The sequence below is a fragment of the Phoxinus phoxinus genome (genome assembly GCF_949152265.1).
Source record: "Phoxinus phoxinus genome assembly, chromosome: 3".
In the NCBI taxonomy this organism is placed as follows: domain Eukaryota; kingdom Metazoa; phylum Chordata; class Actinopteri; order Cypriniformes; family Leuciscidae; genus Phoxinus; species Phoxinus phoxinus.
Window position 1 is genome coordinate 40,034,992 of NC_136878.1, and position 21,884 is coordinate 40,056,875.

The 21,884-nt window shown below is 37.3% G+C and overlaps 1 protein-coding gene across 3 annotated transcripts in view; it reads right to left on the minus strand.

Annotated features, from left to right (window-relative positions):
• Nucleotides 1–21,884, minus strand: part of mcama (melanoma cell adhesion molecule a) — a 91,506-nt gene that overhangs the window by 52,013 nt on the left and 17,609 nt on the right. The window contains exon 1 of one of the 3 annotated variants that reach the window (XM_079606028.1): nt 14,143–14,314. The exons of 1 other annotated variant lie outside the window; for it this stretch is intronic. In XM_079606028.1, coding sequence (XP_079462154.1) covers nt 14,143–14,224 — 82 coding nt within the window. In that variant the 5' untranslated portion in view covers nt 14,225–14,314. Of the gene's footprint in view, nt 1–14,142; nt 14,316–21,884 lie in introns of those variants that run through there. One more of the 3 variants, XM_079606027.1, reaches the window with a different exon arrangement.

Sequence of the window (21,884 nt, forward strand, 5' to 3'; positions counted from 1 at the left end):
CACCTTCCTGCCAAAGTAAATTCCTTGTCTGTACAAGCATTCATGGCGAATAAACCCCCATTCTGATTCTGATTCTGATTCTGAAGCTGCAAAACAAGAGACGTGAGAGCAATGGTTAAAGATGTCCATCTAAAGCGTGTTTACATTGAAAAAGAATGGAAAAGTAGCGCAGTGGAATGGAAAAACACATTCTGAGTGAACGCAAAATATTTCTTTCAAGAAAATTGTTTAAAATCTGACCAAGCCCAAACTTTTGAACATGCATACTGCAAATGCATACTGTGATGACTTTTTATTGCTCAGAGTTTGCTCTTTCACTCCAGGAGATGTAATGGTTGTTCTCAATTAAGTTTTAAGTATCAACATCAGATGTTTTTCCCAAACCTCCTTATGAGAAATATAGAGCTATATAAAACAAATGTGGATAGCAAAACTCTGATCATTTGTTCTTTGAAGAATATGATGACAAATTTTTGTGTTCATATTGAAAACTCTAATTTTTCTTCTGAAGACTCATCTAAATTTGCTCTTCATATAGTCTCATTTGAGACAAAGAGATCTCATTTGTGATTTTTCTTTCTTAGAAGCAGAGCTATGTCTGAGCTGTCAGTTTTGATCAGCATAAGTTGCATAGAATAATCTGAACAGTCTGATCAGTACATGGAAACTCAATTCTTTGCAATGGCTTTGACATAATTCTGCATGTCATGTCTGGTCTGATATGCTCACAGTGAATAAAAGGTTTGAGTAAGACGTCTCCTTTGGCTGAATCCAGCTGTTCTGACTGGTAACCATTTCCATGTGAGTAATACTGCCTCCCTAGCTTATGAAATGTTAACATTGTCTGTCTTTCTCTGTTATAAATGGCACTTAAGTTCATATTAACAGTCCAAAAGACCAGGAATTTTAAGGTACACAGTGTTTAAATAAATTACAGTGAATCCATCCAGCAGAATAGTATAAATGGTCACACTAATTGGCAAATTTGTTGCGTAACGTTTGTGTATCTCCTATAGTTTATAAAATTACCTCACCACAAAGACCATCCCTGGCCTCAGTGTAAAATATTTGGTGTATAAAGTTACCTTTCAGTGCCAGATAAAATTATCATGTCAACAAAGGATCGAATAGCAAAAGTTGCATCCAGAATCCAGGGGGAACCTTGGAAGTAAAATGGCCACTGTCAAGTATTGATATATAGGCTTGCTGCCACCATCCAGTTTTTGGCGGTTTGAGGTTGCTGCTGTAAAATATGGCAGTCTGTCATTAATGATCCTTTTGGTCTTTGTCTGATTTCTGCTAGCGTACTTTTTAAATGTGCTCAGACAGCTGATGGTCACAGTACATTCACTACATTTATTAACCACCATTTGTACTAGTACAGTCACAGTCCAAGCAAATATGTTGTATCCGGCTTAAGGTGTTCTTTACGCTACTGTACAGTGTATATGTACTACATTGTAAAAAATATTATTCTTCAAAGTTGTAAATAAAACAAAGATTAAGGAGTGGGTTTTACACGAAAGTATCAATTCAATATTTCCACTTAAAAATTTCACATTTAATTGAATGTATTAAATGCCATTTCTTTGTAATTATTTGTAAAAATGCACTAACAATTTCTGAAAATTCAACTTGGGTCACATTCTGGGGTGCGTTTCCCAAAAACATCATTAGCCAACTATAGTCACAAGTTCCATTGTTACCAACTTAGTTGAATGATTTGGCATTTCCCAAAACAATAGTTGCGTCGCAAACTTACGTGGTTGGAACTACAGCTCTTGGGCTGTGGATTGAAGCACAGTTTCTTTTTAAAATTACATGTGGACTCAAATAGATAGTGCTCTTGGGCACAATAAGCAAGCTAACATTCAGTACATTCTATATCTTTCAATTAACTATGTAAACTTTAATATTTTATATATTTTAGCATTTCAACAATCAGCGTAATTTTTGAGGTTTGCACATGTCCATAAATGCGTACGGGAACCCCAGAGTATGACATATGAGGGAACCTACGATGAATCAAACAACAATTAAAGCAAACCGACAGGGAATAAAAAGTTAACAGTAAAGTGGTTCTCAGTTCGTTACAGCAGCATGTGAGAAAAAATATGTTACGTGGAGAAAACTGCTGACTGAATGAAATTAACCGCATTTATACGGGAGTAAAGACTACACCAAATACCACGTTAACAAGATTAAAAAATGAATGGCTTTAATAATCCTAACCCTATAAACCAAAATTTCTGTTGCACTTAAGAGTTCTTTAATGGGTTTTAATGCATATACCAATATCTGTCAATGGATGAAATACTATATAACACAATAAACAATGACACAATAATTTAATGACAGTGAATAAAATTTACACTAAAATATACATTTTACACAATATAGACAGAATTTATTGTGAAAACCCAAGAGCAAAATCTATTTAGCTGCGTCTCCACTGCTGGAACTTTCCCCAGGAACTAGGAACTATGGAGTTGTACTCTGTGTGTTTCGACCGCAGGAACCAGGGTCTAAATGAAGTTCCGGGTTAAAAAAAAAAAAAAAAGTTAAAAAAATACGACAGATGGACCGACGACAAGGTTCAGGCTTCACTCTAAAAAATGCTGGGTTGTTTCAACCCAATTTTGGGTCAAATATGGACAAACCCAAACGTTGGGTTAAAAATGTAATTTAAAAATTTAACCCAACGGCTGGGTTTGTCCATATTTCATTTTGTCCATATTATGTTTATTAAGCTTAAATTCAGAGGATGAAATCCAGCGGGAACTGGAAAGTAACACGTCATCGGACTAATTTGCCTAATCTTCACGGTACTTTAGACTGCGATGGAAACCTGACAGCAACAGGTATGGGGGGAAAAGTTCCTTGGACAAACTGTTTTGGGTAATTTCAGTGGAAACGTGGCTTTTAAGTTGTCATTTCGTCATTTTATGTAATTTTAACAGGAAACTGTGCTTCTATCCTCAGCTCGAGAGCTGTAGTTACAACCACGTAAGTTTGCGACGCTATTTGCAAATGTTTGTTTGAATTATTGTTTCTGGAAACGCCAAATCGTTCAACTATGTTGGTAACGATGGAACTTGCGACCATTACCAAAGTTAGCTAAATCTTCTATAAAATATTCAAAATTTCTCAAGACGAACTATACATCTAAAAGTAAACTACTCGTAGGGTGACTCCTGGAATGTTAAACAAAAGTGGTTTTTCATCCTTGATGCTATGAAAAATACCTTACTTTACATTTACAAACAGATCAGTGGAGGAGACTGAATATTTACTAAATTTTAGCGAAAAAAGCTCTTTTTGACATGATATGTCAGTATTCTTTTTATATATGTCATCAAGGCAAAAATGGAAATTATTTGCGGTAGCTCTGGTGACATTCTAACAGTTTTTTCCAGTTTTTTTCCCGGCGACTGGGAACTGCACTGAAGATTTGTTTGGAATACATGTAATGCATGTGTAAACAAGTATTTGAATAAGATTGCAAACTTTAGGATTTATATAAAAATAACTTTCAGAATCTGACATCAGATTGGATTCATTCAGATTGACGAAAATGTTAAACTTGGATGAAACTAGTTTGTCCAACCAATTGCTGATAGAAATTACACTCTTCAGCTTTAAATTTGACAACAGAATCTGAAAAAAAAGATGGTTACAGATTTGTTAGTATATATTTACTATGTCCAAACGCATACAATGGCTAAGGCAAAGGCTTATTGACTTTGTTCCTAAAGAATGTCTATAAATCACAGTCCAATGGCACCAAATTACATACAGGCCTTTATTACCAGTCATATTCCCAGCTGAGAGCAACTACAAAGACCTGCATTAGCACAACAGCAGGGTTTGAGTAGGGCTATGAATTGTGGGAGTACATTATTGAATATGCATGTGCATATGCACGCACTCATATCTAGGTACTGGATCTGCCAGTATCAACCCACTATGCTTGATTATCAGATCTACGGGGAGTAAGGGAAAGAATGAAAAGAGGACTGCTGGTGGCAGAATGTTGGCACAATGCCACCACAGTGGGTGTTGGGAGATATTACCCCTTCAACAGATCTCTGATCAGCTACACAGTTTCTTCTACAGAATGTTGTTTAGAGTTTAAATACGAGAAACTGAGCATGAAATAAAGTCTCAAAGAGCAGCAAGTTTGCTGTGTAGAGCATCTGGGCTTTCAATATGACAATGTTCTGGTCAGAAAAGAGCAGTTTATCCCAGACAGGGAACATCTGTATTAATATATCTTTGATGGAAGAAACGAAAGCCTACTTTTGTGCCCTTGCACACCCCCCAAAATCCAACTCCAACAAGATGCATCTCTTGGAGAGAAAGGGCAAACTGTTCGTGTGGTTCTGGATGACATTTCGAAGATGAAGAACATTCTGTTTACTTCTGTTTCACTGATTTGACTGAAATAAGTGAGCGCTAACCTTTAACACTATGATATTTATCAGACTGTGTACTCATCACTCTTCAGCCAAAAGATAATTTGCCCACACAATCTGGTGTCTCCAACAACATATGGTACTGAATATATATAAGATGTTTAAAAGCAAAGACAAGTTAAAAGATAACACATTATATGATGCACTAAAATAAATATTCTTGGTAAATACTGTGCAACAAAAAGTGAACATTCTGGACAAACTGGGCCAAAAAACAAGATAGCACTTTTATTTAGTTTTTATTAGAAGATCTGTTCAGATGTCCCAGATTTCGTGGTCAATTTTTATTCCTTCAATTTTGTTATTTTGTATTTTTTTCCAGTAAAGTTTGGCTAAAAATTCTGCACATTCCTGCATATTTCTTAGGAATAATTAGAAGACTTGTTTTATAACTGAGAAGGAAAGAAAGAAGAAAGTATAGACAAGATGGTAACGGAGTAAAACATGCTGGAGGACAAAGAGATGTAAAGGGTGTGGTGGTTCTTGAGGAATTTTTGCCTTCAGTAATCAGCAGAAAACCACAATGAATGTCTCGACAGCTTTTTTGTCAAGAAAGATACTCGTATAGAGACACGGGATGACATATGGCTTGATCCAATTTCAAAAAGCACTGAAATTCATCTCGTGCCATTCTACATAATAGGACGTGTGCAGGATCACATGCCACTAACACCTGAAGAGCTTATGATGATGTATATCTAGTATTATTTAAAGGTGTGTAATTTCTGCCACGCTAACAGCACCAAACAGAACTGGAAAATGTTTGTTTCAGAAGAAATTAAGGGTGTCCACAATAAAATAAATTTAAAAATATTTGAAAAGTCCAGTTTAAAACACATGTACCTTCTTACTACTTCAATTTCATGTTGATTTTTTATAAAATCCTCAATGTTTTATTGTTTTATCTGCATGATGGTCGCACCACATGACTGATTTGCTGGACAAAGTTTCCCGAAGTAGATTTTCTTTTAGAATTTAATTTATAAATCTGACTTTACTTCATTAAAAGATCTGACAATTTTCACATTTTGAACCAAATAATACCTACATTCATTTTAATGCTCAAATTTAAAACAATGCTCATTATGTGTTTTCAGGGCATTTTATGCATGAATAGCATTTTTTTATGCATTTTTAAATTAATCAATAGTTCCAGGGGGAAAAAAAGTCCAGTCATGAATTTTTTTTATAATTGGCTTCTGAAGTCATAAGTGGTTCTTCTTAGATAGTCCACCCAAAAAATCTAAATAGTTTAGGTTCACATTGACTACTATTATATGGACAAAAAAAGTAAGTAAATGATGTCAGATTTTTCATTTTGGGGTTTGACTGTCCCTTTAAGGCAAGCAACCAGCCACCAACATACTAAAAAAAACACTTAGTAACTGCTTAATAATGGCCTGGCAAAACCTCACTCGTAGTTTCTTCCAAAAATACCAAAAAATCAAATTAACTATTACTCAAAGTAAACAGTCTTCATCTAGGTTATTTGGCAGGACCACTGAGAATTACCTTGAAACCACCTGAAACACAAACACAGCAACTGCAGGTATGCCTGCAAAAATCAATAAAGATTTTGGAGAAAGTAAAACACATGAAGGGCCTGAAGCCCCTGGCTCCCTTTGAATGGGCCGGTAGCCAAGCCTGAGTGAAGGGCATGAGGGAGATGTGGGAGGAGGCGTCTAAGATCGTGGGGGATGGGGGCAGACAGCAAGACTCGAGGTGCTACTATTGTGGTGTATGATTTCTGTAACATGAGCAACCTACTAACTCACACGCATGCACACACATCCAGAAGAAGAAAAAATCCACATCTGCCTCCTCAAGAATGAGTTAGCCACCAGGTGTTTGCAGCTGTCTGTGGATTTTATGGTAAACAGAGAGAAAGAGAGATGGAAAGTGATAAAGACAGAGGGGGTGGATGAGAGGCAGTGATTTAGAGGGAGATTTTGGAGAAAACATTATCCGAGGACTTCCGAAATCCCATTTGCATTGTGAGGATTTCTGCCAGATCCCGAATCGGTTCCTGGCCAGTGACGTGTCCCACAGATGGGGCTCTCCAAAAGTGACGGGCTGCGTTCAACCAATTAAATAGTGCATTTTGGAAGGGTGCGCTAAGCTGGTTATAAGTCTGGAGAATAATAATGAGATAAAGCCAAAGAATCACAAGGGACATGGTGTGCAAAATTAAGCCTTTTATCAGTACATACTATGTATTTCCCATTTATTTTAATGTCATTAAAAAAACTGTCTACAGCTGTGTCCTTAACATTGTTGCATGAAGCATATAATTGCTATTGATCCAAAAGGAGATTATTTAGTAATGGTATTGGTGGGGGAAATGTCCATTCAAATAAAGGAATAGAGAAAGTAATAGTCAGCAATCTAATAATTACATATTTCAATGTTAAAGGGATAGTTCACCTAGTAATTACTCATGTCATTTCAAACTGGTATGACTTTCCTTTCTTCTGTGAAACACAAAGTTGATATTTTAAAAAATGCACACTGCTCTTTTCCATAAAACAAAAGCATGTACACTACCATCAAAAAGTGTGTCACATGATCCTTCAGAAATCACTCTAAAATGCTAATTTGGTGCTCAAGAAAATTTCTTATTATTATCAATGTTGAAAACAGTTGTGCTGCTAAATATTTTTGTGTAAACCATGACTTAGAAAGTTTAAAGGTAGGGTAGGTAGGATTTATATAAAAACTTTTTACCAAATTTGATTAAACTTTCTATATATATCAATGCATAATTAAAATGTAAGTACTCTGATAAAAAGAGTATAAAAATCGAGTGACTCTAGACCGTTTAATCTTCATTAAACACAGCTCATTATTTCCATTCGGGACGAATCACAGGATTGGCTTGCGCGACTGTCACTCGACGTCGCCATGACTACCGCCGTTATTACTGGCTCTGCCCACGTGCGCGCAGTCACGCACCCGTTTTTAGGTGGGAGTGAATGGAATTAATGAGCTGTGTTTAATGAAGATTAAACGGTCTAGAGTCACTCGATTTTTATACTCTTTTTATCAGAGTACTTACATTTTAATTATGCATTGGTATATAAAGACAGTTTAAACAAATTTGAATAAAAGTTTTTTTTAGACAATTCTGACCTACCCTACCTTTAACTTTTTGGTTACATTTTAAAAAATATTTACTGTCACTTTTGATCAATTTAATACATAGCTGAATAAATGTAAAGATCGTACTGACCCAAACTTTCTAACGTATAGTGTAGAGACTTGTAAAGCGCCAAGGACAAAAAAACATATAGGAACCATAAGCATCCATACCACTTGTTCAGTAAATTCTGTCACAAATATGATTTTAGCTTGTAATAATTTAGACAAATATTATAATATTGTGTAATATAAATATTGTGCCCATAATTTTTTTGTTTCGAATTTTAATGATATTGCATGAATAATATATACTAATACAAAATATTTGTGTGAGGAGCAGACCACTACATATACAAGTCATATGACCCACTTTATGGTGTGTGTTTTTTTGTTTCTGGAGCTTGACGTCTTCCGTCATCATTCACTTTCATTTTTATGCAAAGCAGCAGCCTGGACATACAGCAAAATATCTAATTTTGTGTTCCAACAAAATAAAGTCAGTCAAATAGATTAGTGTGTAAATGGTGACAGAAGTTTCATTTTCAGACCAACTATGCCTTTAAAGGGGTGGTATAATGCACGTTTCACAAGATGTAAAATAAGTATTTGATGTCCCCAGAGTGTGTATGTGAAGTCTTAGCTCAAAATAACCCACAGATATTTTTATATAGCATGTTAAAATTGTCAATTTTTGAGGGTGAGCAAAAACGCATTGTTTTGTGCCTGTTCCTTTAAATGCAAATGAGCTGCTGCTCCCAGCACAGAGGGCGGAGCTTCAACAGCTTGTGTCCTTTTACCTCACACAGACGTGCACTGAAAACACTTTTAGCCTTTTATGTTCAAATCGGATTCAGACAATGATGGAGAGATTCAAGAAGAAGTGAAAACATGTAGACAACATTTCTGAATGGTTAGTTGTTGAATGTATGTAGCTGATGTGTAGTTATCTTCTAGTCATTGATTAGCATATTATGTCTTGATAATCTATAAATCGCGTTCCCGGGGGCGGGTTTATGTATATTTTGGGGTTGGTGATGTCACTAACCCAGGAGGAATGTCGTGTAGTCCCTACCAGCCATTTGTTAGTCCTTAAAAAACGATTTCTTTAAAAGCAAATATCTCCCTATGCTTTGAACTTTGAGCGTTGTAACTTTGCAGATGTTGTTTATGCTCAAACAGCAACATTACACACTAACTAAAGTTAGAAAAGTGAAATCATATTCAACCACCCCTTTAAGAGAAATTGCTCTTTTTATTATTGAACAGCCTTGTAAGACAAAAAATAAAGAAAGAAAGAAAAAAAAACGGGACAATATGAGTGTGACCAATCTAATTTTGGATTCATTATACAGCTTTCTAAAATAAAAAATAAAAACACATTCTGTGAGAAAGTGAGGGAGAGGGGCAAAAAGAGCTGGCGTCCGTCCACTGTAAATTCTTCACCCCCTTCGTTGCACTTGGATGATTGTTATTCATTCTCACGCTTCATTAATGTGGTCAGTCTCCACATCTGACTCTGATAAACATGCCATCACTATAAGCCCAGGGTTTTACACATTTACTCTTTAGTTGGATCAAAATGTTGCTACGATGGCAGATTGTGCCACTGAGAACGTCCCTGCAAATGCAAGAATCTACTCAGATCATTGAATAAAGTAACATGAGACACGCTGGCAGCTCCGACGGCCTCGTGCCCACAGCAAGTTTGACACATTTCCCAGACCACACTAATATCGTAAAAAGTAAGCCAACTAAAAAATTAGGATCAGCCAGACTGGAGTCCTTCACAAAATGACTAGACATAGCTTTCTTCATTCTTGAAACAGTCAGTGCTTTAAAGGTATCTCCTTGTTCAAATACAGCTCAGATGAAGACTAGATGACAAACACAGGGGCTTTTCCTTTCAATGACACAATTGGCAAGTCACAAAAGGCTTTGATAAGAGCAACCTCTATCAGATAGTGATCTAACCCTGTAAACTCACCTGTGGATCTTAGACACGCACACCTCCAACCACCATCCCCCCATTCTGCTTCCTACTGATACAGGCATTTAACTGAGGAATCTCATGCCATTGTTTTGGCTGAATCAAAGCGGGTGACTTCAAGGATTGGCCTGCGGTGCTGTCGTCTAGCCTGTCTCAGCTCATCACTACAGGGAAATCTTAGAAGAAGGATCAAAACCGTGACTTCAGGGATATGATCAAAAGAGATCTAATACTGAATTATGTTTGAAAGCAAAGGGCTGTTCTGTGGTTGAGCACTGAAGGGTCTAGTGGATTTGATGGGATGATTCTTTTGTTAACTGGTGTAAATATGAAATGGTCACCATAGTTACTGCCTGACCTTTCAGTGATACAAATACCATATGAATGACTCATTAGTGTTTGTTTGGATGCATCCAAGTACCATGGTAACACATTACAATAAGTTCTCGTTAAAATTAGTTAATGTATTAATGATTTGCTTGGTGAGAATTGACCGTTCGCAAAGATCCGCCCCCTTTAGTTACTGTCGCTATGTCCGACAAGCTACGCCGCTCTCACACCACACCATGTTCTCACGCAGTGAAAAATACATCACGGAGCAGAGAGGACACTGACAGACAGGACAGACCAGGTTACTTTTGATATTAAACAAAGTCCCATCTTTCAAATTTGGTCTTAAAAAAAAAAAAAAAAAAAAACAATAAATACCGTTTTGTGGCTCTTTAATGTGTCTGACAGATCGCTGTAGAGCATCAGTTAAAGCTGCTCGTGAACCGATCATCTCTTCCTTCTAGTTCCTTTATAGCATCAAATAAACATGAATGAACATCAGAAGGAATGTTGTTTTAAGCGCTGAAAGACGTCAGTACACTCCGCTTTTCACGTTCAAATCCTCCCTTGTTAATCTACTAACTCTCCTGACTGCTTTGTCAGAGAAAATGGCGGATGGCGAAGTATGATTGGTCAGATCACCTGTCAATCAAGCTCCCTGCGAAGGGTCAATTGTTTTACAGTACAGCCAAACATCGAGATGGACTTCTCATCAGGTCTCGTGTCATTTTATCATGGCATGTCACATTAAAAATAGTTATATTTTTTTTTTTTAAGTATTCTGTTCCATTCTGTTGCACTCAATCTAGTTGTGTTTGAATGCAATAACACATCTTATGCAAACTCCCACAAACACAAAGTCTTCTAATACAGCCTATTTATGCAGGGCTTCCTTATGATGAGGGCTTTCAACTCAAGCCACTGCATGTTGGCCAACCAATGGCAGACAGGGTGACGGTTCAGGAAACCTGTATGAAAACAGTCATCATTTTTGCGATTCCATTTGGTGACACTAGTGGCACAGATAAAATTTGATTCATGCTGCCATTATGTTTGCCAAAATTTGACCATGTCATTTTTAATCAAAATAACATAACTGGATCTAACAGTGAAACAACAGACTTCTCTCTGGTGATGTATGCTGGACTTCTTAAACCCCACTCCTTTCTTACATTCGACTGCAAGCAAGCCTGCTTTCAGATCTCCTTCAACCAATCAACAAGAAGTCCCTGGCTTTAAATGTTTCACTTAGATCATGTCACAATAAGGAAGAAATTATCTGACTGAGGTAAAGGAAACTAGATGTAAATCCAAGTACACGCTAATGTCTTTTTGACTAAATGTATAAATGTGATAGTGACAAGATATGAATCTACAGCTATACACTATGAATTAGCACTGCATACCTCAAACTGAACTTCGAAAGGTAAATATGTGCAGTGATAGTGCAGTAAATGTGAGTTATGGTGTAAGAAACAAGTGCACAATTCAAAGCAATCAAACAGACGTTCTACAAATACAATGCATAGGCTATGTGTTGCATGCATACATGATTAATCAATAACACAAGTGTTTAGTTTTGTTCAGGTAATTGCCTTCTTGCTGCCCCCTGCTGGTAAGAGTCATTAAAGGCTCAGTGTGATTGGATTAGATAAGAGATTAACTCTTAAACTTGAGATGAACCTTCCCATCAGTCAGATTCAATATGCATCAGTGATGTTTCATAACACAATTGTGCATAAACAATATACTCAGCACCACATAGTTGCAAATACTGACAGTTTAAACTCAAATATGTAAGGGTCTCAATCTTCATCTAATCCACACGTTGTTGCTCACTGAAGCTGAACTGCAAAACAACAATGCAGATTATCCCTATAGAGGTCTTCACTGATTTCCACCTTCTGCCAGGCCAAAACAATAAGCCCACAGGCTTTTACATGACATTCACTGTCAAGAGTGACAGACAGGGGCTCAACCCAAGATTGTGGGCGCAGAAACCCCTTCAAACCAGAAACAGCCACTCAATTGTGTCGCCTCTACTGTGGGTCATGGGCTGCTATGGGAAGCAGGAAGTCTAAGGCAAGGCATCTGTGTCGCTGGCACACAATGCAGCTCACACGAACTTAAGGGAACGAGTACGGACATCTGATAAAAATGCATATTTTGGCGGATGTCCTATATTAGGATTTTCACTAGAGCTCCGGTTTTCACTTGATTGACGGGGCCTTGATATGAAGATATTTCTCATTGACTTTTGCTGTGACCGTGAAAGGAGCCCAGTATGTCGGTTTCATGAATAATATTAATGACAGAATTATTATTAAACATTTAATAAAATGAATATTTATAATATGGTATTACTATGTGATACTGTTATGCTTATTAATTAAAATAAACAGGTTATCAGTTTACACCAAAGGAAAAAAAATACTATTAAACAATTAAATGACTTATAAATGAATAATTATTTTTATAATTTAATCATTTTGACCTAATAATATTATTAACACTTTGACTACTATTATAGTGTGTGTGTGTGTTTGTGTGTGTGTGTGTGTGTGTGTGTGTGTGTGTGTGTGTGTGTGTGTGTGTGTGTGTGTGTGTGTGTGTGTGTGTGTGTGTGTGTGTGTGTGTGTGTGTGTGTGTGTGTGTGTGATATTAATATATAATGTTATTATATACACAGTAATTTGATCCTGTTTTAATATTGGGTCTTTTATGCTTAATCAAAATAAATGGTTATTTGTGTGACAATTTACACAAAGAAGGTTGTTGTTTTTTTTTTAAAGGAATCAACGCCTTTTTTTAGTACATATTCTATCATCCACATCACAGTCACTATAAATTGTAAGGATGACACTTTCAATGTCAAGTTCTTAGATGAAAAATCGCCCCCTCATATTGAGGGAGCAAGGTGACCCCTCTTAATCATAGGGGCAGTTATCTAACGGGGTGTTCAGTAATCCCAGGACAGACAGCTTTGGTTCATCTGCTGGGGAACTGGAGGGACCTTATTAACACGAGGGTGAACAGAAGGTAGGAAAGGGGCTTGTTAAGAATCTTTGGAAGAACCAGCATCCAGATCCACACTGAACAAAATATGTCGGGAGAGAAAGAGAAAAAGCGACGAAGGCGGAAAACAGTGTAAAAAGGATGGACAAAAAGTAGTCGGATAACACAACAGGGGATAGATATGGATGGACAAGGAGAGGATTATGCAGTGGGGGTCCATCATCTGTTCCCTAATGAGACGGGCTGGTTCGACAGTCGTCTAGGTCATGTACAAGAGACCTACAGGGCAATTTGCACAGATATAAGCTTTATGTTTTGAGGATCTAGGTCTACAAACGTATGATTATACAACTGAGTAGCATATTGTGAACAGCTTACTTATCACTGTGAGAATCTCTCATATCATCAGATTTTTGAGCCCTCTATAAATGAGTTCCACAGACTGTATCTGAGGACAGACACACAAAGCCTGTATTTGTGACCAGTCCCATGATCTCAACCACTTCATAACACCAGAGGAAATTGCAAATTGGCTAGTTATTAACATGAAACCTCTTTAAATATTTGCTTTGTTAAATACATATTTGCTTTGCATTACTAGATATAATAGGGTAATTCGATTAAATATTTTAAGAAATCCCAATTGTAGGATGTTTTTCGAGAAAAAAAAAATGTTTTAAAGCACTTAGTCCACCTGCTGTTTTGTATCAAGGCCAGTTTTAACAGTTTACGTACAGTTTTCTGCAAATGCAGTTTACGAAAATGAAAGGACAATGAGAAAAATGAACTTTGCTTATTTAAAATCAATATTGTATTAGCCTACTGTACAAACAAGTACTATGTATTTTTAGTATAAAGTCTCTATGTTTGAACAAGCTTAACGTATTTATTAGCTCACGTGCAGTGTGTTTTGATGAGAAACTTCAGACTTTTCTCACGCGAAAACCAAAGCCAAGGTAAAAAACACTTTACAAATGTGGTCTAAGTAACTTTAAACAGACGATATTCCTGTAGGCTATAACAAACAGAATGTTTTAAACACCGCACAATGTGGTACAGTATAACTGCAGCATCCTAAAACAATCGCATGCATCCCATTCAAACGCGCGCGGTCGTAACGCTCCAAAAGTTTCTCAGAAAATTAAACAACAACAACAAAACAGCGCCGCAAGGAAAGATGAGGTGAAATTGACTTACCTTGCCACGCAATGGCGCACAGTTGAAGAAGAATCAGTAAAAGTGAAGTGTTTGGCAGAGCCATGTTTCTGAAGTTATCCATCTGAATGAAGCGCACTAGAGGAGCTCAGCAGTTTTGGACAGGAGGAGCGCGAGAGAGAGAGGGAGGGAGATGGAGTCGAGTTGCAAATGCTCCCTTTCTGTTCACTATTGTACTGTCCCACTGTGAGTGGGAGGAAATTTGGGACATTCAATTAATGCTCCCCACCCAACAAAATAATTCTGGTTAAAATCATATTTTTTGCCCGCGCGTGAATAGGCTAGTGTAGGCTACGCCTTGATGTTTATATCATGTGACATACTAGCAAAATATACTATATATGTGACATACTAGCAAAAAGTGCCTTCCTTGCATGTTTTGGACATGGTGCCGTGTTAATAGCATGTTTATTGACATGTAGGCTACCAAACGTTTTTTTTTTTTTTTTCAAAGTAAATACCATAGTATTTTGGTCAGTACAATGGTACAAATACAGTTGTTTGTAAGGGTCTTTGTGTATAATTGATTATGTGCTATTTGTGTCTGTTCTCATTTGGTAGTAGCATAATAGCCTACTGATTTTAAATAATTATAGTCAGTGCGACTTCTGATAGATAGCCTATAATTTAATAATGCTCTGATATCAGATTCTAGCATCATTTGACTGATTAAACACTGATTAACGCCATAATGTAACCACTTCTAATACACAAAAGCTGTATCATTTAAATTATGCATTTTCTGTCAAGTCTCTGGTCAGGAATTTTTCCTGGAGCCAGAATTATTATAATTTTTTAATGAAAAAATACTTCTGAGAGAGAAAAATGTTTCACATTGTTCTGGAAAGGAGGTGTTGTTGATGGTTGTGTGTTGGTTTAGGAGAGGGACTTCTTCTAACCCAATGTGTCAGCATGCAGGTTGTTAACACTACTGCTATCACCACTCCTCTATCACCTTAGCTAACAGCTGCTGGAGGGAGGGGTGGGTGTGTGTGTGTGTGTGTGTGTGTGTGTGTGTGTGTGTGTGTGTGTGTGTGTGTGTGTGTGTGTGTGTGTGTGTGTGTGTGTGTGTGTGTGTGTGTGTGTGTGTGTGTGTGTGTGTGGAGAGAGAGAGAGAGAGAGAGAGCGGGCCAGAGGAGGGCTGTCCCTCCAGCTGTCTACCCAGCCTCCTGCCATCATTCCATGCGCCTTTTACTCAAAACTGGGCCATAAAACACAACATTCATTCATGAGCTCAAGTGCTCATTTAGTTCTTGAGGGGGAATAAGGTAAACAGATTTGTCTTTTTCCACAATATGAGCTCGAAGATGAGAATGCAGCATAAATGGAGCAGCAATAAAGCCCATTTTTTATTAAGATCTTCAATAACCTTTATAGAGATAGATGGTAAAAAAAAAATGAAATGAAAATGTGGTTATTGTTTACATACCCTGATGTTCAATAATTGTATTACCTCCGTTCTTCAATAAAACACAGAGACATTTTGCATAATGTTCATGAGGCTTTTTTCACACAATGAAATCATATTGTGGGCGTGTAAAAAAAAAAAAATCTAAATCATTTGAAGTCATGCATAACTTTGTTAAAGAAACAGCGTAATTAAAAGGGATGACACTTTCATGTCATTCCAAACCTGACTTTCTTTCTTCTGTATGAGACAAAAGAGGATATTTGAAGAATGATTAAACTGTTGTTTATGGCAATGGAAATTTTCAAGCTCCAGGACATAAAGGTAACATGAAACAAACTCAATTCTTCTGAAGCGAAACAATCACTCTGTATTATGAACATAAATAAGAAATAAGCGTTTCATATCAAACCAAAATATTGATCAACATGACATCAAATAATGCAAGATGAACATCAAAATCATGAGATTTGGTCAAAAAAACAATATGGTTTCAGTCAAGTTTACGTTTGAGCTTCGTGTTTTCAAGTTTATGTCCTTTTCAGAGAAAGATTATGAATGAATCAGCTTGAATTTTGTTCTGTTCCTCACAAAAGCTACTAACTGTCGACTTGTAATATTACACATAAATCATATGGACTACTTTTATGGTGGTTTGATGGTTCTTTTTAGAGCTTGACACCTCAACATGAGGGTGAGTAAATGATGACCAAAAATGTCAGTGTTGGATGAACTATCCCTTTAATAAAATCTGAAACCTTGGAGCATAATCTCATTTTGAGTAAGCGTAACATTCATGCAATTGAAAATTGAAAAGTCTCTCTATTTTAAAATATTTTAAAACTTAAAGAGTGCACTTGAGCTGTAATTAGAACAAAACTTGGCAGTCAACCAAATCCAGGTCAGTATTATTGAGGGGTTCCACACACTGAGCCCTCAGACTGACTTATAAGTGCGCTTTGAGGCCGCTGAAGGAAATCATATATGACCAAAGGGAGAAAAAAAAGAGAATCGTACAGCTTTGATGTTGACTCAGTCAGAATTCAGATTCTCTCTCTCTCTCTCTCTCTCTCTCTCTCTCTCTCTCTCTCTCTCTCTCTCTCTCTCTCTCTCTCTCTCTAAAGGAAGAAATACATTTCACTGTCACATTTACTGTATTATTATACATTATTCATCGTTAAACCAATCCCTGTATTCTTTCACTGCATGTCTCTGTTCCCTCTCTCCTGAATTGTTGCATATTTCCTTTTAAATCTTGTCCAAGTTACTTCATCTAACCAGCCCATCTGTGTGTCTCATAGCAGTGTAACAGGTTCCAGCAGACAGAAGATGTGGGTCGATTTGCAGAGAAAATATTATTGACCAACATATCTTAAAGTCCCCCTGTAGTCAATAATTGTATCCCTTAAAACTCATCTTTGATCACCAAAATTACATATTTAAAAAAAAAAAATTCCCGTGAAAGCTTGAATGTAACTCTACACCCTGCTTCATTTAGTATACAGGGATTCATGAATTTGCAAATTTGCACAATGGCAAGTGGGAATACTGGTTTTATTCAGCCATATATGTTTGAACCAGATTCAGAAGAACAAGTGGAAGAGTGAATTATACAAGCTCGTCTTTAAGTCAATGTATCAGAATGGTCGTGCGTTTTATTTCGCTCTCACACATTACGGTAATTAATATGATCAGCCTTTTTCTTGACTACGTTATCAAGCTGCTACTAATGTGTTGTTAATGTAACACAAACCATGTTTCCGTTCGCCTCAGTCTGTCTTCTAAAAATCAGTATCCTTAGAAACGCTTTGAACAAGAACGCCAGCGGAGAAAGGCATATAACATCGTAATATGCATCATAAGCCCCTTTCACACAGCGCGTTGATCCCGGGAAATTGCCGCAAAATTGCCAGAGTGCCTTCTGTGTGAACGCAAACACGTCCCGGGATTGATCCCGGCATCGATCCCGGGTTGGGGACCTAGCAACATTGCCGGGATCAGTCCCAGAACGCGCCCTGTGTGAACAAAAGCCAGGATCAATGCCGTAAGGGGTGTGCCGTAGTGATGACGCACGTGCCATCGCGCGACTCTAGAAAGTTTGTGTTCGTCATCAACAAAGAAAGAACGAAAAAATGTCTGCAAACTGGAACGAAGCAGAGACCACGAGCTCCTCACTATCCGCGCTGAAGCTGAGATCGTTCGGCAGCTTTGTGGAACGGTACGCGATGCGTTAGTGTAGACGCGTACGTTACACGTCTCATCCTGACGTGTCTTTACGGGATCTTACCGGGATGTGTGTGAACGCACTCACAGATCCCGGAAAATCACTGGCAGTGTGAATGAACCAAAATCAAACGATCCCGAGACAAATCCCGGCCGGGTCACATTATCCTTGTATTTTCCGGAATCTCTGTGTGAAAGGGGCTATATAGGCCTACATATATCCACCATATTGCTAAATGTACCCGATTTTTCATATCAACAGAAAAATATAGAGGGATAACCTGCATGGCTTCTCTTTGAGACACCCCTGCTTCGCAGCATATAGTAATGATGATATGCTAAAGCCCGCATCTTGGTTACAACATATTTGTGACGTATGAACAAGGGCGATTTCCAACCGCTTTTTTGAAAACCACGTCTTTGGTTCACCGCAGTTTTAAGGAGAAAATACTCAGCAATGTGTCGATTTATGAATTTGCACATGGCTTGTCGTAAAGCATATTAAAAACACCACATAGACATATAAACAACATTAAAAGCTTGATTTTCATGTTGTTGATTTTCTTGATCTTTAAAGAAATATATATAGAAACAAAATTAAAGAGATGAAAAAGTAAATGAAAATTCTGTGAATGTAATCATCTTCACACTTCTTTCTTCAAAAGCAGATTCAAAATTTGGACCCCATTGACTTTCATTGTATGGCCAACTGATTTTTTTGGGGGGTGCACTATCCCTTTAAGACTCCACGAATAGACAGATGCCACTACTTCCTATAATCAGACACATGTTAATTTCACAAACTAACATTGAAAAAATGTTGCTTTTAAGGATTTTAGCTTGAACACGCAACTATTGTATGATGACATAGTCAGAGGTCTTGCATAAAGTGATGAAAACTTTAGAAAACTGTGCTCTGAAAAGTTGTTTGTCTGTATCAAAACATTTTGTGTTGGCCAGAATGCTGTATTTTCATGTCGTAGCATGAATGAAGATTCAATCGAAACTGCCATGCTGGCATTGTGCACTATCTGGATTTATTTACATAGAATGCAATGGATTTTTAGTTGTGTATTTGTACCCTTTAGCCACACACAATGAACTATTAATGTAATTGCATTATATAACAAAATATCATATATTAAAAATACATTTTTGGACATTTTGGTCTTTTTCATTGTTTTTTTTTTTTATCACTTTGCCTGTGTTAATATTAACTGCATAAAAGTTGGCACATGTGTGTATTTTATTGGAATTTTACTAATTTACCGCAATTTCCTTAAAAAGAAAAAAAAATCGAGTTTGCTCTTGGTGCAAAAAATACTTCCTCTCAGCGCCTTTTGGACAAAAATGGCCCCATTGAAACCCATTAAAACTGCTATTTTTAATCCCAGGGCAATTTAACTATACAACTTTCATTCTGTTGACAAGGCTTCAAAATTGTATAAATATGTTTTTATATTATATATTTTTTGACACGGACATTTTTGTCCACTATGGACCTGTGTAAAAAAAATGTTATTGATGCACAAGGGTTAAGTTCTGTTCATTAAACAGAATTTGTGACATACTATTATTAACAGGTTAACAGTTAACAGGTTAAAATATATATATTTTTTTAAAGAAATAGTACAAGTACATTTTAAGCAGAACGATTCACCAAAAGAAGTTTCACGGCAAATCACGGCCTACTTTCACTATAGAAAAGAACAGCTTGCAAAACATTTCCACGGAAGTCATTTGGGTTTGAAACGACATGAGGGTGAGTAAATTATGACAGAATTTGCATTTTGGGAGGATCTGGCCCTTTAAATGTCTTCACAGTTCCCACCAAAGAAAAATAAGACAGCTGTGGAAGATTTAAAGAAAAAAAAATGCATGCAGGTTTATCACGTATGCAATCAGAACCAAGCAAGGCTTTTATTATTATCTCTAAAGATTTATGTGGTTTAATGAGACCTCCCACTGCATTGGTTCAGTTATGGTAATGATGCAGCGAGTGTGTGTGTGTGTGTGTGTGTGTGTGTGTGTGTGTGTGTTTGTGTGTTTGTGTGTGTGTGTGTGTGTGTGTGTGTGTGTGTGTGTGTGTGTGTGTGTGTGTGTGTGTGTGTGTGTGTGTGTGTGTGTGTGTGTGTGTGTGTGTGACACCTCACAAAGACTAGATTCCATGCCCACCGGCCACCTGTAGTCCCAACCTGGGTATACAGTCACCTAACACCACCCCTTTGGGCAAATATCACATCTACTGGTATCATCTCTCAATGACACCAAGTCAAAAATATTCCGTTTTCTTTTCATTGTGCCTTCCAAGCCTGTAGCCGCCTTATAGGTCAGAACACCAATCTGATTGTTAAAGAGCTTTCTTTCTTCTTATTCACGGAAGCATTTGGCCACTGCCATGGCAATAGGGCAGGTTATGGGTGTAACGCCACTACACCAGAAAATATCCAGCCATATTATTTCATGACACCAAGCGTTTCCGATAAAAGCCAGTGATTGTGGGTAATGTGATTAGACTGGCTATTCTCCACCTCATGACTGTCATGCCCACCAGCTCCAGTTTCACAGACTGAAGAGCAGTACGTGTCACAACAGGGGTGTCAGACTCACCCCAGCCAAACGTTAAGAGGAAATATGAGAGTTTGACCAAGAGAGAACAATTCTTCCCCAAACCCCTCCTCCATGACCTCTAGGTATAAAAGGTTATTTTTGTATTCATGCCATGGGTTTCTGTGGAGCAGTAAGGATTGTATTTACTATTTTGTGGCTTGCTGAGGTAAGATGTGAAGGAAAATCCACGGTGTTATGTGCATGGCTAAAGGTGGTGGATGGGAAAAACTACAAAACTATTTAAAAATACGAGTCATATTTTTCTCATGTGCTAGAGTTAATGGTATGGTAATGTCAATATGCTATTCCAAATAATGTTAACAGAACACTAGTCTATTTACTAGTTACTATTTCTGCAGTATGCAGTATTTTCACTGTGCGAAGTGTGCAAAATTCAGGAATGACCTACAACATTTGCCTAAGTGTGTCGCTTAAGAGCACTGTGGGGAATACTGTATCCCACAATGCAATGAACTTGATTGACCTTCAATTTCCAATGTGACGAATGAACCAGAAATAATTTCAACCGCCATTTTGAATGTCTTCTTTTTTAATAAAAATAGCTAAATTAGCTAAATACAAATATATTTAAGACATTTTTGTCACAAAATTTGATTACAAATGCAAAATAACCATTTTTATTGATAACCATGCCTCTTGCATAATGAGGTCATCATGTGACAACAATGCATACTACAGTTTGAAAGGTGTATGATTGCATACTGTATACTCTTTTACATTCTATTTTTTGTAAATAATATTTCGTCGTAAGCAATATGCTGGCAATCTGTTTAGCATTGATTCTATCATTTTGTTCGTAACAAACTATATTGATTTAAAATTTCCTCTCTGACATTTTGTTTCTCAACAAACCTCTATTGACAGTGTCACAGTCCATGTTTCTTGTGACCACATAAGTGCATCTCCAAAATAAGTGTGACAGCTAAAAGTGTGTGTGTGTGTGTGTTAGGAGGGAGAGGATGGTTTTGGTTGACCTCTTGTAGCAGCCGTTGCCATAGCATCCCCCGAAGTGGCAATATTTGGCTAATGAATCACTGTGGAAGACCACCACTGACATGCTACTTTCTGATTGGTTGAATGTGTGAGAAGGCAGAAAACCACAAAGGGAAGTGGGCGGGGCATTAGTAATGGTAGACCCTAGAGTCCTGGTGGTTTCTTGAGACTGACGGCGGGACATTGTATAGGGACCCAGGTGGCTATACTTAGAGGGCAATATGAAGTATTAAACAGGAGAATTGGCACCTTTTAATCTTCATTAGGTTGATGGACAGTTTAAATTCACCTCACTACTAGTCTCCCATAACCTTGAACTCACACTTGATTTCTCACAATGGTGATTTGTAAGAAGAGGAAACGGTTCTCTGTGATCGTTGAGACTCATACAAATCACTTATCCATGCTACGCTGGGGTACAAAAGAAAGGACATGCTTCATTACTCAAATTTGTTATAGTGATGTAGCT